The sequence below is a fragment of the Leuresthes tenuis genome, unplaced genomic scaffold, assembly GCF_036924035.1.
Source record: "Leuresthes tenuis unplaced genomic scaffold, fLeuTen1.0.hap1 SCAF_16, whole genome shotgun sequence".
Lineage (NCBI taxonomy): Eukaryota > Metazoa > Chordata > Actinopteri > Atheriniformes > Atherinopsidae > Leuresthes > Leuresthes tenuis.
This window is the reverse complement of record NW_027325370.1, coordinates 33095620-33112726: the sequence shown is the minus strand read 5'-3', so window position 1 is coordinate 33112726 and position 17107 is coordinate 33095620. Positions and strand designations below refer to the sequence as shown.

At 40.8% G+C, this 17107-nt stretch overlaps 1 protein-coding gene across 1 annotated transcript in view; it reads right to left on the bottom strand.

The window, feature by feature from the left end:
• lama5 (laminin, alpha 5) overlaps positions 1-17107 on the bottom strand; it is a 110334-nt gene that overhangs the window by 17650 nt on the left and 75577 nt on the right. The window contains exons 34-53 of the mRNA XM_072367894.1: positions 16893-17104; positions 14517-14718; positions 13541-13685; positions 13314-13454; positions 12637-12798; positions 11769-11876; positions 11490-11573; positions 9639-9869; positions 8385-8498; positions 8157-8287; positions 7890-7970; positions 7498-7712; positions 7180-7280; positions 6738-6921; positions 2538-2678; positions 2218-2369; positions 1604-1714; positions 1034-1145; positions 527-697; positions 6-202 (exon numbers count right to left, since the gene is read on the bottom strand). Of these exons, the coding sequence (XP_072223995.1) occupies positions 6-202; positions 527-697; positions 1034-1145; positions 1604-1714; positions 2218-2369; positions 2538-2678; positions 6738-6921; positions 7180-7280; positions 7498-7712; positions 7890-7970; positions 8157-8287; positions 8385-8498; positions 9639-9869; positions 11490-11573; positions 11769-11876; positions 12637-12798; positions 13314-13454; positions 13541-13685; positions 14517-14718; positions 16893-17104 (2995 nt within the window). The remainder of the gene's footprint in view (positions 1-5; positions 203-526; positions 698-1033; positions 1146-1603; positions 1715-2217; positions 2370-2537; positions 2679-6737; positions 6922-7179; positions 7281-7497; positions 7713-7889; positions 7971-8156; positions 8288-8384; positions 8499-9638; positions 9870-11489; positions 11574-11768; positions 11877-12636; positions 12799-13313; positions 13455-13540; positions 13686-14516; positions 14719-16892; positions 17105-17107) is intronic.

The following is a 17107-nucleotide window of genomic DNA, read 5'->3' as shown; positions in this document are numbered from 1 at the left end:
CTCACATGAATGTCCTCCAGGGTTTTCTCATTAACATTGTTGAGCTCTGCAGCTCGGACAGTGTTGTTCACGGCCTCGTTCAGGGCATCTCGCAGGTCCATCATTTCAGAATGGAAGCGGGCCAGATGATCTCTGATAGCCTTAGCCGAGTCATTGTTTTCCTCTTGGCGACCTGCCAACTCCTTCAGAACATGATCTAACACTGACAGGCGCAGAGACATTGAAAATAAATGTATTGATAGATTACTTTTTGAAACCTTTTTGCATAGAAGCTTTGCCACTTGGTACAGCTGTCATCCTTCCAGATTAAAAGACTGCGGGAGACATTTTCTTCGATGAGTGCTACATATAAACACCTATGGCCCTTGTTTTGGGGCAGCGCTGTACACAGGGCCCGGACAGCTTAACTCACAGCTTAAGAATGCTCTGATGCAGTCTTGGTATTTTCGCTCTCTAACTCTGCACAGCAAACATTCTGCAACATTGGTGACATTTGTGTTTGTCTGTGTTTTCTGAACAAACTTACATTTCTCTGCTTCCATCTTCTCTTTGTCAGCCACTTTCTTCTGTCCCACACAGCTCCTGAACCTCATCTCCCTCAGCATGGCCTGCACCTCCCTCATCTTCCTCTCACCCTCTTCAATGTCCTGCTCGCCCTCAGTGTCATTCAAGGACTGGTTTGACATCAGCAGGATGACTATTGAAATATTCAAGCATCATCAATCAACTGGTCTGTAGTTTCTGATGCCGTAACATCTGCATAAATAATTATTCTCTTTGCAAAAGATGTACAATACAAAAATGACTGAGGCTGAGATGATACTTCATTGAAATATATATATTTTTGCATCCTGGTTCAAATGATGTAAAATGCCAGTAATGCTTTAAAGCACAAGTTTTATCAACACCAGATCTTCAATTATTTTCTTACATCAGCAGCTTTTCTTCAATTAACATTCTCAGTTGCCATAGATGCTAAATATAGCTGCTTCTGAAAATGTTCTCTGCTTATACTGACTGACTGGTGTCCTACCATTTATATGCATGGTTATGTTTTTGACCAAAGGCAGCAGGTCCTCTGCCCTCTGGTATGTGTTAGCGGTACTCTCCTGCAGCTCACCAACGTTGTCAGTCATCGCTCCCACCTGAAACACATCAGCACACAACACTCTCACTTAACACATTTAAAATGCATCTCATATGCAATCTCTGTGATTATATTCTGCATTGAAAACTGGAAACTTCCTTTTTTTTCATAAATCATGACCTAAGGAACACAATAGGTGATTTTTAAAATTAGAATTATACTAAGCATTCAAACAGACAAGAAAAGATTGTGCTGTTTTCTAAGAAATAAGATAAAATAAATGTATACTCTGATGAAGCTGTGATCTTATACTGCGACAGATATCAGTGAACTCATTTCAAGATCAGAATGTAAAACTAAATTCACATGTCAAAACTACTACATGTCACAAGGAACTATTCATTCATGAAGCCAAGCGATGCAAATGGTTTATGAGCTCCAACAGAAACAGAATTTGTTTTGCCTTGAAGTTAGAAAATCAATGAAACACAGATCAGTGCAGTGTGTGCTCCTTACCCTCTTCTGCAGCTCATCAATATCATCGTTGATATTCCCGATCTCAGCATCCAGCATGTCAGCCCGAGTCCTGCTGGCATCCAGTGTACTGTTGTAGTTCTCTATGGCACGCTAGAATCATGGAAAGATGAGCTTATTTATTTGTTTGTGTAGTTGTAGATTCAAACAAATTTTATAAGACACTTGAGAGGAAATTGTCTGAGCCCTGTTCTGAAAAAGCAGGATCAGTGGCTTAACTTCAGGTTCAGCTCGAGAGGTTCAGGATCATGAAGGCAGTTTACTTATTGTGGGGTTTAGTGTCCTACAGCAGCAGTAAAGCAGCTTTGTGTCATGGTGTGACTCATACCTTAAGGACTACAGCTGAACAGAAACTGGGACTGGGGCATGTAGTAATCCACAGAACACAGAATTGTTTTTCTGAGCAATCAGTGGAGTAAATGTGTAGGAAATGATTAAACCAAAGGGGGAATAGTTGACACTTTTGTTGAAAAAGAGTCCTCAAATGAGTCGAACCACAGCAAACACACTCAGTCTATTGATGTGAAAGAGCCCTTCCAATGTGTTCGTTAAGCGAGATCACTGGTGTGCCTGTGTTGTCTTTGAGTGCAGCTCACAGCAATGTCCTCCACAGACTTGTTGAGACTGTGCAGCTGAGCCCAGGCCATTGAGCTGGCATTGAGGTTGCTCAGCTGACTGGCTACTGAGCTGAAGTTGTCGTTCATCTTATCCAGATCCTCCAACAGGACAATGACACAGCTGTCGCAAGCTGCAGGAGGAAACAGATACAGACATGCACCATTTCATCCACACATTGTAATTTTCTAAAAAGTTTAGTAAACTTTTATTTCATTCCTCGACTTTAAGCATATTCAAAATTTCTCACTTCAGCTACTGTGTACAGTACAGTCTGTGTGTGTGTGTGTGTTTTACTTACGTTCACAGTGCATGCTATGCTGGTTCTCTAAGGGTACACTGTATCTTTGTGAGCAGGTGTCGCACTGCTTTCCTGTCATGCCGTCAGGACAGCGGCACTCTCCTGTCCGCGGGTCACACCTACCTCCTCTACAATCACACCCTAGAAAGATAGACGGAGGTTTTAGAGGTCCAATGTGTACATAAGAGGTTTTAAAGGTTCAATAAGTATGATGTAGTTTCATCTAGTGGCATGAACTGCAGAGAGCAATGAGTTAAGTGTTAAAGCTGTTAAAGGCCCTCTCTAGAGGCTCCTGCGCTAAAGTCAAAACTCGGTAGAAGGTGAATTAACACAAATGAAAATAAAATAAATATTAGATTGCATGTCTGCCATTACATCATCAGAATTATTACACCCCAGAAGTTCGTCCAAAAAAATACTGTACATGTCACACATTCATTTCCATTCAGAGATGGATTCATTTTTGAAGATCCTAAATTGATGATAGTCAGAGTCAAAGTCAATTTATTTGTATAGCACATTTCATGTACAAAGCATTAAAAATATGTAAAATAATATAAATACAAAGAAATAAAACAAGCAACAGTCCAGATAAGTTAAAAGATATCCTGCCTGCAGATTTCATGCATAGACACATAAGAAAAGCAATGTTTTTAACCTGGATTTAAAAATGTCTACATTTGGTGACAGTTTAATCTCCTCTAGCAGTTTGTTTCACTTGTTTGCAGCATAGCAGCTAAATGCTGCTTCTCCATGTTTAGTCTGGACTCTGGACTGGACCAGCTGACCTGAGTCCTTGGATCTAAGAGCTCTGCTGGGTTTATATTCTCTGAACATATCACATATGTATTTTGGGCCTAAACTGTTTTGGGATTTGTAAACCATCAGTAGGGTTTTAAAATATATTCTGAGACTGACTGGAAGCCAGTGTAAAGATTTTAAAACTGGTGTGATGTGTTCAGATCTCTTAGTCCTGGTTAAAACTCCAGCAGCAGTGTTCTGGATGAGCTGCATGTTTAATGCTCTTTTTGGGAAGTCCAGTTAAAAGACTATTACAGTAATCGAGTCTACTGGAGATGAATGCATGGATGAGTTTCTCCTGGTCATTTTGGGAGAGAAAACCTTTAATTCTGTTGATGTTTCTGAGTTGGTAAAAAACTGCCTTGGTGACAGCTTTGATGTGGCTTCTGAAATCAGATCTGAGTCTATCAACACTCCAAGGTTACGAACTTGGTCAGTGATTGTAAGGGCCCGAGTCCCAAGATATTTACCAATGCTGACCTTCTTCTCTTTGCTACCAAACGGAACGATCTCAGTTTTGTCTTCATTTAATTGTAGAAAATTCTCTCTCTTTATTTCCTTGAGACACTGACACAGTACGTCTGCTGGGTTGCAGTCGTCTGGTGACAGAGACACATAAAGTTGTGTATCGTCTGCATAACTGTGATAATTGATGTTAAAGTTCTGCAATATCTGACCAAAAGTGAGCATATACAAGTTAAACAGAAGAGGTCCAAGAATTGACCCCTGGGGGACTCCACAAGTCATGGCCACTCGCTCAGATTCATAGCTGCCAATTGTAACAAAATAACTCCGGCCTCTAAATGGGACCTGAAACAGTTAAGGACCGCTCCACAAAGTCCAACCCAGTTTTCCAGCCTGTGCAACAGGATTCTGTGATCTACAGTATCAAACGCAGCACTGAGATCCAACAGAACCAGGACTGAAACATAACCAGAATCAGTATTCAACCTGATGTCGTTTAACACTTTGACCAGAGCTGTTTCATCGCTGTGATGATGTCGGAAGCCTGATTGAAAGTTATTGAGTCTTCCACTTTCATTCAGAAAGTCGTTGAGCTGGTTAAATACAACTTTATCAATAATCTTGGATATAAAAGAGAGGTTAGAGACAGGTCTGTAGTTGTTCATCATAGAGGCGTCTAGAGTTCTCTTCTTTAGGAGTGGCTTAATGGCAGCTGTCTTTAGTGACTTGGGAAAAATGCCTGATGCCAGTGAGCTGTTAACTATTTGTAGGAGATCACTTTCTACTGAGGTAAAAACAGTTTTAAAAAGGCAGATGGTATTATGTCCAGAGTGCAAGTTGTTGATTTCAGATGCCGAATTGTTTCCTCTAGGATTTTTAAACCAACAATATTAAATTGTGACATAACTTTAGAGTTAGTTCTAGGTTTTAGACACGGATTAGTTTTCTTGTTGGTCTGTGTGGCGTGAATGTTTTGTCTAATTGTTTTGGGTTTTTTTGTCTAAAAAAGTTGGCAAATTCGTTGCATTTCTCAGTCGTTTAACTGTTTTGGAGGATTTGTGAATTTTTCAACCATACCAAACAGAGTTGGAGAATTATTGCCATTCTTATTAATCAGTTCAGATAAATGCAGCTCCCTGGCCTTGCACAGCTCATTGTTATAACTACGCAGGCTTTGTTTGTACAGCTCATAGTGAATCTGAAGCTTTGTTTTCCTCACTTACGTTCAGCTTTCCTGCATTCTGTTTTCCGGTTTTTGATTGTTGTGGTGTTTCTTCATGGTGTTTTCTGTTTGCTCAAGGTGCTCTTTATTCTTATCAGTGCAACAGCTCCCATTACATTCAAAATTCTTAAGTTGAAATGATCTAGCAGTCCGTCAACTGACTGTGCGCTCACTGTTGATGACATAGCTATGGCCTCCCTAAACTGAGCACTTGTTTTCTCATTAATGTACCTCTTCTTAACTGAGAAGCTGGTTGTTTGAACATTCTGAGTGATCAATAAATCAAATAAAATACACAAATGGTCAGACAAGGCCAAATCAATAACCACAACAGAAGAAACATCAACACCTTTAGAAATGACCAGGTCCAGAGTGTGACCTTGAAGGTGGGTCGGTTCTGTTACATGTTGCCACAAACCAAACATGTCCAGCACAGAAGAAAATTATTTGGCATTACCATCCGTCATATTATCTATGTGAATGTTAAAATCCCCAGTCAAGATAAAATTGTTAAAATCAGTCGAGATAATAGACAATAATTCAGATAATTCATCAATAAAACTTGCACAGTATCCTGGAGATCTGTAAATGATTAAGAACAGAATTTTAGGAACACCCTTTAAAAAAAAACTAAGATATTCAAAAGAAGTGAAAACACCAAATGACATCTTTACACTGGAATGTATCTTTAAATAAGGCAGCTTCTCCCCCACCTTTTCTCCCATTTCGGCATTTATCCATGAAACAAAAATGTGGGGGTGCCGTTTCATTAAGAACAGCAGCACTTGTGTTCTCTGTTAACCATGTTTCTGTCAGGAAAAGAAAATCTAAATTGTGTGAAATTATGAAGTCATTAACTAACAGTGACTTATTGGATAGAGATCTAAGATTAAGTAGAGCTATCTCTGTGGAGTTTACTCTGGTCTCTGTTGTATTCTGAGTTGTACGTGGTAACGTTAACAGATTAGATAGATTCACCCAGCAAGTTGACTGTTTTTGATTCCTTCTTTTACTAATAGGAATCCTACTGGGTCCCAGCTGGTTCTCAGAACAGGTGTCAGTAGTAGGACTACTATAGCAGGGACCCTGAACGCATCATGCCATGTAATGTTTGTTCTGAACTCTGCTGCTGCTCCTTGAACATCCTGCACACCCCCCTGTGCCCTGCTCTGCCAGGACAGGTGATATAAGAGGAGGGGGTGCCCTGCGTTTCCTGGTAGGAACACCCTTTAAAATAAAACTAAGTTATAGTTGGTAGATAGGAGAGTTTGCTGCATAAAGTCTCCCTCAGCCAATTAGACTCTGAATGAGGTTGAGGTCTGGAGTTTGTGATGTTTTAAGCTTCCTGAACCACTCTTACAGTTTGAGCCCGATGATCCTGGCATTTTCATCTTAAAATATAGGGAAATAATATGCTGGTGGAAAAACCTGGTCAAACTAAAGCAAAGACAGATCGAAACTCTCCCTCCATGGGACTGTATGGTAGGCCACAGACATGATGGACCCTTCCTATCTTGACGCACCAACCATACCAGAACAATGTAAATGTGAATTAATACCTTACTACTAATATCTTACTAACTTAAACTAAATGGACATAAGACATTTCACTTGTTAGCAATTACAACATTAGGCAGAGAAGAAAAAACAATGTGCGAACGTATGTTTAGCACAGCAGTGATATTCAATAAGTGTTGTCTCTGCACACTCACTCTTGCATCCATTAGGTCCATAGTTCCAGTAACCAGGAGCACACTGTCGACAGTTTGGCCCATTGACTCCAGGCTGACAGGCACACTGGCCACTTTGAGGATCACACGGCTGGACGAGAGCTGCTGAGGCATCACAGTCACACTGACGACAGCCAGAGCACGAGTCAAAGCCAAATGACCCTTCCTAGGAAAAGTAGCATGACTGATTGAAGATGAGGTGAAACTGAAAAGTTTCTCACACGAGAAAAAGTGGAAAATAGGTTGAAGCTTGTTAGCTCAATTTAGGAGCTTCAAGTACACATTTTTTCTGTTGTTGACACGATGAGGTTAAGCAGAAAAATTCATCATCAGATCTTTTGCTATCAGCATGGAAAAACCTAAACATTTCTTTTGAGTTGAAGTGTTAAAGTGTTAGCAAAAAGTGTTAAAAATCAGTTTTTACTTCACAGCGCTCACAACGCGGTCCAGTGACTCCTTGTCTACAGCGACACTGTCCAGTGTGAGGGTCACATGACTGAGTTCCACACGGAGAACAGTTGCATTCTGTGTTACAAAAGCAAAACAAATCCCACTCATTTAATGTTTGGAAAACCTACTGAATCAGGGCACTTTGGTGATTTGTAAGTTTGAAATTTAATTTTTTCATTTTTTTTTTTCACCTGGCACTGCGGCAGCCTAATCTGATTAAACAACCACATGGTGACAAATAAGGAAGTTGTTCCAATACTAACTCTACTGTGAAGCTTAAAACTGAACTTACTGGTGCAGTTTTTGGCACTGATGGCATCTCCATAGTAACCAGGAGCACAGATTTCACAGTGATGTCCTGCCGTGTTGTGCATGCAGCTTAGACACTGTCCAGTCAGTGGGTGACAGTCTGTGAACAGCATGTTTGGGTCTGTGTTGCCATGGCAATGACATGGCTGGCACCTGCTCCCAAGAATCATGGGGTTGCCATAGAAACCAGGGGCACACCTGTGTATGAGGCCCAGAATTGAAAACAATGCTTTATAAATCATTGCTTTAATGTATAGCAGATAGATGACAACCTAAACTGGATAAAAACACAAACATTTTAACCCTTTTTTAGCTTGATTTGAACGTTGGTGGTTGGTCAGAATGAGCCCACTCTGTGATGATGAGCTTCCTTACCTTTCACAGTTTTGCCCAGCATAACCCTGCATACACAGACACTGCATCCTGTTGTTTTTCTGCACACACCCCTCTGCAAAACTACAGACAGAAACGATTCATTACTGTTCCTACAATACTGTTCCTGCTCATTTACCTAAATCACAGATAGAAGATGAATGCAAATGATTACAATACAAACTTCAACAGAAATTTGAGAAATGTATGAAGGCAGGGTTTGGACGATCATGCGACGAAGAGAGTGAAAGGACAATAAAATGCACCAACTTGTTGGATGGGGCCCTCAGTGGGCAGGGGCAACTCGAGCAGGACACGGCCTGTCCATCAAGACTGGTGTTACCAAGAAAACCTCCTTTGCAGCTCTCGCAATGTTTGCCGGCAGTGTTATGCTGGCAATTCTGGAGGCGAAACAGAGTAAATAAACAGTTACTAAATCACAACTCAAGAGGATGAAATTATCTGAGGATCTGTATGTTCATTTTCAAAGATCCTCACCACACAGTTTCCAGATCCATCCAGACACTGGTCAGAGTGTCCATTACAGTTACAGGGAACACATTTTCCCAGAAACAGGCCGATAGTGTCTCTATAGTAACCTGGAGCACATTTCTGCAGAGAGGAAACATCATCATAACTTTTTTTTGTTGTCACATCAAAGGATGAACAAAATGTACAAAAACCATCATGTACATAGTTTTCCCCTTTTTTCATCCTCCCCACATAGTGAGTGCAAACAGACAATAACTTACATCGGGTGTGTGAGGACTGTCCCCCACAGGACACCGTTTGCCTTTTTTTTAATGATTATTCTTGTTAATAATTATCATTATACCATTATTTTGTCTTAATTAACCTCTCAATTTCGACCATTCCAGGAGACCCACCCAGATACATTCATGAAATGGAACCTATCGGTGTTTTGTCACTTCTGCTTAGAACAAGTAATCAATAAAATGTCAGTTTGGTTCCAAATAGGATAGAACTAAAATAAGGCAACGCATTAACAAGTGGTCGAGAAACATTGGATAAACATGACAAGCAGAAATAAATGTTCATGGAAATCTTTATCCACAATTGAAACTCCCACAACTGAATGTGGATTTATGAAGTAGTCTCTTAAAAATTCAAATTAAGAGAAGGAAATCACAATTGAATGCACATTTACATACGGAGGGCTGAATGAGAGAACAAAAGGATGATTTTGAACGCATATAAGATGATAGATTGCATTTGCTTTTTTTTTGGGAGCTACTATTAAGGTGTAAGGTTTTAAAATGAGGCCGATTAGGCAACGTCAGTACGCTGAAGTGTGCTGCTGCACCGTGCACGGGCAGTAAAACCACAAAGTCTGTTTCAGCTTTATGAACTGGAAATCTATGAATGCGACACATTTTTTTGTTTCCTGCTTTACAATTTAAAGCTAACATTTTACAAGCTCTGGTGGATATTAAACATGACGTAACGGTGACAGAAAGATCGAATTAAAAACAATGGGAATACTGGACCAATCAGAAAGACCCAACCCTCATCTGAAAAATACTACAGCCCTGCCAGAGCCCTCGAAGCTTACAACTCTGGTGGTCAAAGCAAAAGTCCCCCCGAGAACACCCTGGTTCCTGGAATAGGTTCCTGCAGTAAATATGCAGCTAAATCCTAACCATGTAGGAGATTTTATTATATGAATGAATTAACATCCAATAGAAACTCCAAAGTAAAGATTTCACCTCAACACCCAATCTAGTACCTCACCTGACATGAATCTCCAAGGTAATTGGCAGGACACATGCAGATTTCCACATTGTTGGCATGGAGTCCAGTAGGAAGGCTCTCTGCACCTTCCAGCACCGCACCACGAAGTGATACCGAGTGGGCTGACTGAGAGTGCAGGGCTCGGATCTGCAGAGACTCCAGACTCACCAGTACCATCATGAGTTCCTCCCGAGAAACAGAGTTTCCGGTCTGAGCATGACGGAAACTTCCCTGTGAGGAGAGGAGGCCAAGGGGAGAAGAGGAACAAAGAATTACACTCACTTGTCTGGAGTTAGAGTGATGATAATGACCCTCCATAGTAAGGAGGTGTGTGGATATACGGATCATAGATACACAGCAAAGTCTGTCTGTGACATGAAACAGCACATGATTTATGGGCTTTTCTCTTTGGACGATGTGGGGGTTCTTAACTTTTTCATACTGTTTAATTCAGAATTCAACACTTCTCTCTTTGTGACTTATTGTAATGGGCATAAATCAACTGAGTGAAGTTAATTAGACTGTAATTTAAAAATTACTGAAAGGAAATTGCATTGTTGCAGTAAAAATTACTAAGAAAACAATTAAATCCAATTAAAATAAAAATCAGTTGAGAAATTGACAGAAAGTTTGAAGTGTGTAAGAGAGAGAGAGGCATAGTTAAACTCAACAGAGATCCATGTATGCTCTGTGTTTACAGCTGAGCTGATGACATCACGTGCAGTGTAACAGGCAACAAGGGCAATTCTCTTGGTAGATAACATGGGCAAAAACATGCAGCTTACAGTTCAAGATCCAAAGTGCAGAGACGCTCCATCACGGTAACTTATTCGTGATTAAAGTATCTGTTGTAAACAAGCTCGGCAACACCTCCTCCTTTATTCTTGTTGCTCTGTCTACAGTCTGCAGCCCTTCTCACAGACTCAACACTGGCTGCACCTTCACTGTTTCTGTTTAAAAAAATCCCTACAGAGGCAGAATGGAGTGTTGTAGCTAATCCGCTGCTGATCCTCACCTGAGTCTGCAAGGTTGTCACAGAGCCAAAACAGTGTGTGTAGGGGACAGCAAAAATCCATCAAAACTGTTGCTGTGTGTGAATACACACCAATCCAGCATTAAGCTGCATCTGTTTGCTCTGTTAGAAGAAGACAGCTTAACAAGGACATCTCTTTTACACTGATAAAACACAACCACTGAGGGAAAAGGGCTTCTTTCTGAGAAAGACGAAGAGGCCTGGGATTCCAGAAATCCAGAATATATTCCTTCAGCCATGTTGGTGAAACAAATAATACCATATTCCCAACATTCCTGCTGTGTCCTAATCAGTGCTCCTGCATTTTACCGATGCTATACATCCTAAATGTCTCCTCTTAGGGTATCGGTACTGATACCATGTGCGTGTACTCGTACTGCAGGACCGATAGCAGTGTGACAGGAGCTTCATTGTCCTGCAATGTGTTTGTGAAAGTTAAAATGTTAAAACAACACTGAGAAGTTTTATATTACTAAAATGCACAAAGTGCAGTTGTATGTGGGTTGAATATACCTAAAGAAAATAAAATGTTTTTCATTTAAATTTTTAATTAATGGCCTTGATTAGTATTGGTACTGGGTATCAGCAAGTACTAAAAGGTAGGTACTTGTACTTGTACTTGTACTCGGTTTAAAAAAATGTGGTATTGGTGCATCCCTACTCCTCTTAAATGTGTCCTAAATGTTTATACATTATATTTACTTTCCATTTCTTAAATGAAAATGGGATTAACACTCTCTGATCCAACACTAAAAATGTAGTTTGGTTGGTTCTTACATAACTCCTAACTTGTGCAGCTTCTTTAAAGATGAGTTTACCTCAACTAGGTGAACTATTCCCAGGTGGGGCAGTTCAGGTGAAGAGTATTCTCTCTCCATAAACACCAGGGTCATCTGGTTGCCCTGCACGACAAAAAACACAAAGTGTTGGAAACATGTCTTCTAGATAGGTACGTTCTTAATGAAATCTCTTTTTAGAATTATACAATTTATAGAAAGCAAGTAGATGTTTTCATCTTTATTTGCACACATCTGCCAGTGGTTGTGATTGTGTGTAGGGGGTTGACCATACAAAGACTTTTGTCTTGTGGTTCTTACCTTCAGAATGATGTCGGGTCTGGAAGCTTCAGCAGGCAGAGACAGCACATCCCCTCTCATAGTCTGAGTGTGAAGACGATATCTGAGATAACCTCCATAGGATGAGACCTGGAGAAGCATGGATGGGTGGTGAGTTAAATATCAGGTGCAATAAGAAAAGAAACATTAAGACGCAGAAATTCTAAGGACATTCTGACTACGCACCCAAACAAAACCACATCCATACCTATTTGTTTTTTCTGAAATACCTGTAGCTCTACGGGAAGTTCCCATTGGGAACCATAAAGGTATTGGCAAGTTGACATCTGAATCTGGTTTATTGAGCATAACAACATTCAGTGAGGGCTCTAAATCTCACCATCATACGGTTGAGTCTCACATGAAAGCTGTTAAAAGGCCAGACGAAACACTGTTCTTTATCCAAACAAGTCCATGATGTGGGATTTATCTGTCTGCTTGGTGTAGGTGTGCTGCCTCTCATGTTACCTTTGAGTTTACTTCCACAGTATTCTTGATTATCTTACATTTGATCAAATAACCTTAATGTAATATTCATATATTAAACTATGGATATGCAGTATTTAACTTCAAGTGACATTCTTAGTTAAGCAAATGAGAGATTTTCAGCGAATCAAGTATAGAGTAAAACAATTCTTCTATTTAATGGAGAATCTTCTTCCTACTTTACATTATATGTTTGTAGCACTGTTGTGCAATTTTTTACCAGCACCTGGAATTCCCAACAAATCAGTACAAAAAACAACTTTCCAGTCATTTTTATATTTTGTGATATCATCTAATCAAAATATGACACCATAGCACACTTAAAGGCAAGCCCACCTTCTAAATGTTGTCTTCTATCTCCTACCTTGTCTCCCAAGTAAGTCTTTGGTGCGTGCCAATGGAGGTCCTGGTAGACATCAGGCACATCGCTGAGGTCTGCCTCCACAAGGTCCTGACCAGGATACACTGTCAATGGCACTTCTTGTCTGTCTGCTCCAAGCAGCACCCAGCCTTCAATATCCATGATCTACAGGACAGGAGAATAAATAATTGCAAGATGAGAGCCAACAATTAAAGCTCAATGAAGTCAGTATCTATTACAACCATCTTAATGTGGTAAGTACAAGATGTTTCCCTTTTGAGGGAAACATCAAGGACAGAGATGACAGTCATCAAAAGCTTAGGTGTTCAGGAAAATGTCATATTTAATCAATATTCAAAAAGAGAATAACAGGAGACAACACATAAATAGCTCTTATCTGCTTCATTTGGACTGTATAGCTGTGGTAAAAACAGAAATGATATTTAACATGAACTCCCTTTGATCTGTTCATGTGAGACCACATCAGCTCATCGACACGAAGCGTTTTTGCTTCCACAATTTAGCACATAATCACTATTTCTTGCCAGTACAGACATCCCCTTAGGATTTGGATCAGCTTTTCCGCTTTGCAGAAGCTGTAGCTGATCTGGGAAGTAAATTTCATGATAATCCAGCAGTATATTTCAAACATGTTCATCTACATGAACAAAGATTAGTACCTCCATGCGTCTTTTGTCAGAACTGTGACACCGGTCGGTGGCTCCAAAGCAAAAGCAGCTGGTGCACCCTTTCGGGTTGGTTGGGTCCAGGTGAAAAGTTCCAATTCTGCACTGATCGCATCGAGCGCCTTGGACATTCTCCTACAGGTGGAGGGCACACACAGTGAGTGAAGTCATACAAAGCGGTGATGTTCTCCAGAGGGACAGCTGGGTGTGTGTTGTCCAACCTTGCACAGACATCGTCCTGTGAAGGAGTCACACACTTCTTCTTCAGTTCCCGCCTCATTGCAGTGACAAATCTTGCAGTTGGGGTAACCATAGAAACCAGGGGCACAGCGGTCACATTGGCGGCCTATGATGTTGTTCTTACACCTGGGAAAAATGATTGTCAGTTGTTAGTTATTTAGCAATTGATCTGTCCAAATGAAGCTAAAAGTATCTGTGCAGGAGGTAAAATCACCTCAGGTTGATCAAACATTCAACAAACACACCGGAACCTGACTGAATGCTGCATGTAGATGTTTGTGTACTGTATATGTGGGTTGATGCTCGGTGCAGGGAAAGTGAATTGATAGATTCCATTAGACATTCTCATCTTGTCTGGACAGAACATTGATTTTTCATGAAAAATGGATTCCAGTCATTTTAAACATCATGATTCAACTGATTCATCCAGTCACTCATAGCTGAAGGTTGTAGAAAGAAGAAAACCCTTACAATTATCAATTACCGATCCTTGTCGGTAGAGCGAGGGAAAACTTTTTACAACACATTATAAGCTAAGGTGTTGGCCACAGAAAGCACAAGGTGCAGCACAGATCACCATGGTGTAAAAACTGAGGTCAGACTATGCACAGCTGCAGCTTAAAGTTTTAAACTACCGTGTATCCAGAAAACACAGTCACAATTTGGCAGGAACACAGGCAATGCAACCAGTTTGAGAATCATCCAAGATTATGTCAGAAGAAAAAACACACGAGATAATAACCAGGTTTTAGATTTAAGAATTCAGCTTGCATAACCTAATACTATATCTATCATATAGTGGTGGCATCTGATCAAAATAAGCACCCTTGATCTGAGAAGAAATAAACCATGTTAAATTACATTAAACTGAACTTGGGTGAGATGGTTGTGTTTGCAGTTGTACAGCTGAAAATTGTGGTAAAATATTATAAGGTCATTTCCTCCATTTTGTTGTACCTGCACTGTCCACTGAATGTGTCACAACTGACATCCAGGGAGATGATGCCTGGCTGAGAGCAGTTGCAGACCTCGCAGCCCACTACTGGATGGCAGCCAAATGTCTGGGGCTCGCACTGGGTGCACTCTGGGAGCAAAGTCCTCGGAGGACAGATACAATCCCCTGTCATCGGCTCACATAACCTTGTACCACAGTTACAAGCTGCAGAGAAAAAGGGAAAGGAGCTTCAGTCTTTACAGAAAAGACAAAAGCAACTGTAAGAAAAATACAGTTCTTTGTTGATTACAAATGAATAAAACTAAACAAAACAAAGGAATATTTCAATGCCAGCTTACGGCATTCACAGAACATTATCACTCGCTTTGCTTTTCAAGTCACCTCAGTCAACTCATCTTATGAATGCAATTTCTTCAATAGGACTATAAGTTCTTATGAGATAGAATAGAATAAGATAGAATAGAAAAATATTTTATTTATCAAATTCAAAAGTAGTCCCAAACCAATCTGGGTTTAAAAGTGGACACTCCACCGAAACAGCTCTGTTAGCTGTGACAGAAGCCTTAAAAGAAGCCAGAGCGACAGCTAAGTCCTCTGTACTTATCCTGCTCGATCAGCTGCATTTGACACTGTCAACCACAGTATTCTTTTGTCCATACTCTCTAGCAGTACTGGGACCTCTTCTCTTTGCCATATACACCAACTCACTGGGACAGATCATCCGATCACATGGCTTCTCATACCAGTGTTATGCTGATGATACCCAGCTCTAACTATCATTCCCACCTGACGGTCTCAGCACAAATCTCAGACTGTCTCTCTGACATATCAACATGGATGAAAGCCCATCACCTCCAACTTAACCTCCCAAAAACTGAACTGCTTGTCTTCCCAGCCAAACCAACCATACACCACAGCATCTGCATCCAAACTGAATCCCTATCTCTTGCTCCATCAAAGGTTGTTAGAAACTTGGGTGTCATGATTGATGACCAACTAACCTTCAAAGATCACGTTACCTCAGTTGCTCGTTCATGCCGCTTTGCATAAGAAAGGTCAGACCATACCTAACCCAACATGCCACCCAACTCCTGCTGCAGGCCATGGTCATCTCCTGCCTTGACTACTACAATGCTCTCCTAACTGGTCTCCCAGCCTGTACTGTGAAACCTCTGCAGATGGTCCAGAACGCGGCGGCGCGTGTGGTCTTCGGTCAGCCTAAAAGAACACACGTCACCCCTCTGTTCATTGAACTCCATTGGCTACCCTTAGCCGCCCGCATCAAATTCAAGTCACTGATGTTAGCCTACAAAGTGCTTAATGGAACGGCTCCCATCTACTTGAATGCTCTTGCAAAGGCTTATGTCACAACTCGGTCCCTCCGTTCGTCCCAGGATTGTCGTCTAGCAGCTCCTACACCACGCCTAAGACACGCCTAAGACAATCCAAACTCTGTTCATGTGCCGTCCCACGATGGTGGAATGACCTACCGAGCACTACCAGAACAGGTCCCTGTCTATCTTCAAGAAACTCTTGAAAACCCAGCTCTTCAGAGAGCACCTCATATCCTAGCACCTACTTTGTACTTACCTACCCCCTCTATCTTTGCACTTTATCTTTCTGCACTTCCTTCTATGCCTGCACCCTATCTCTACTCTGTCACCTCTGACAGAGTCAGACTAGTGGGTTCCTTCTACGTAGTTTATTGTTAACTTTTTATATAGCTTGTTATATCTTCATTTGTAAGTCGCTTTGGATAAAAGCGTCTGCTAAATACAGAAACATAAACATAGTCAAGTAGCTCAAAAAATTAAAAAAATATATTTACAATGATTGTATATTAGAACAATAATAATAATAACAATAATATTAATTATAAATGACTAAATAAATACATTTGAGAAAAACATCAAAGTCACTGTTAAAAAGCCTTTTGGCTGTGGGGACAAAGGACCTCCTGAACCTCTCAGTCCTGCAGCTGCTCCTCTGACCTGCCAGGATGCTATGGAGAGGATGTTTATTGTTCTCCAAAACAGAATCTAATTTCCTCCTCAGCCGTTGCTCCACCACAGCACTGAGAGGGTCTAGCCTTCTGCCAACCACAGAACCAGCCTTTTTTCACCAGTTTGTCCAGGCGCCTGGACAAATTTATATTTCATTTATAAATTATAAATATATAATTTATATTTATACATACATTATAGGTATGTATAAACATTATATGTGAGTCTGTAGAAACAGAACATTTTTGCACCCATTCTTTTTTTTCATTCTTTGAACTTCTTAGATTTACCTTTCAGATTTTGACCATACCGGGTGTAATGAAATGTGTTTCACGCTTTTCTGACAAATAATTAGTCATTCTGTAAGACACTCACGTCTGCAATCGGGGAATCCCCAGTAGCCTGTGGCACATATGGAACAGTCCCGTCCAATCACATGTGGTTTGCACTGACACTGACCACCAAACTGCTCGCAGGTGTCCCTCTCGGCTCCCACCTCGTGGCAGCCGCAGGGCAACGCTCCATTGTTGAAGAAGGCAGACAGAGATACTGCAGAGCCGAGGCAGAAGGGAGAGGCCATGGAGGGACTG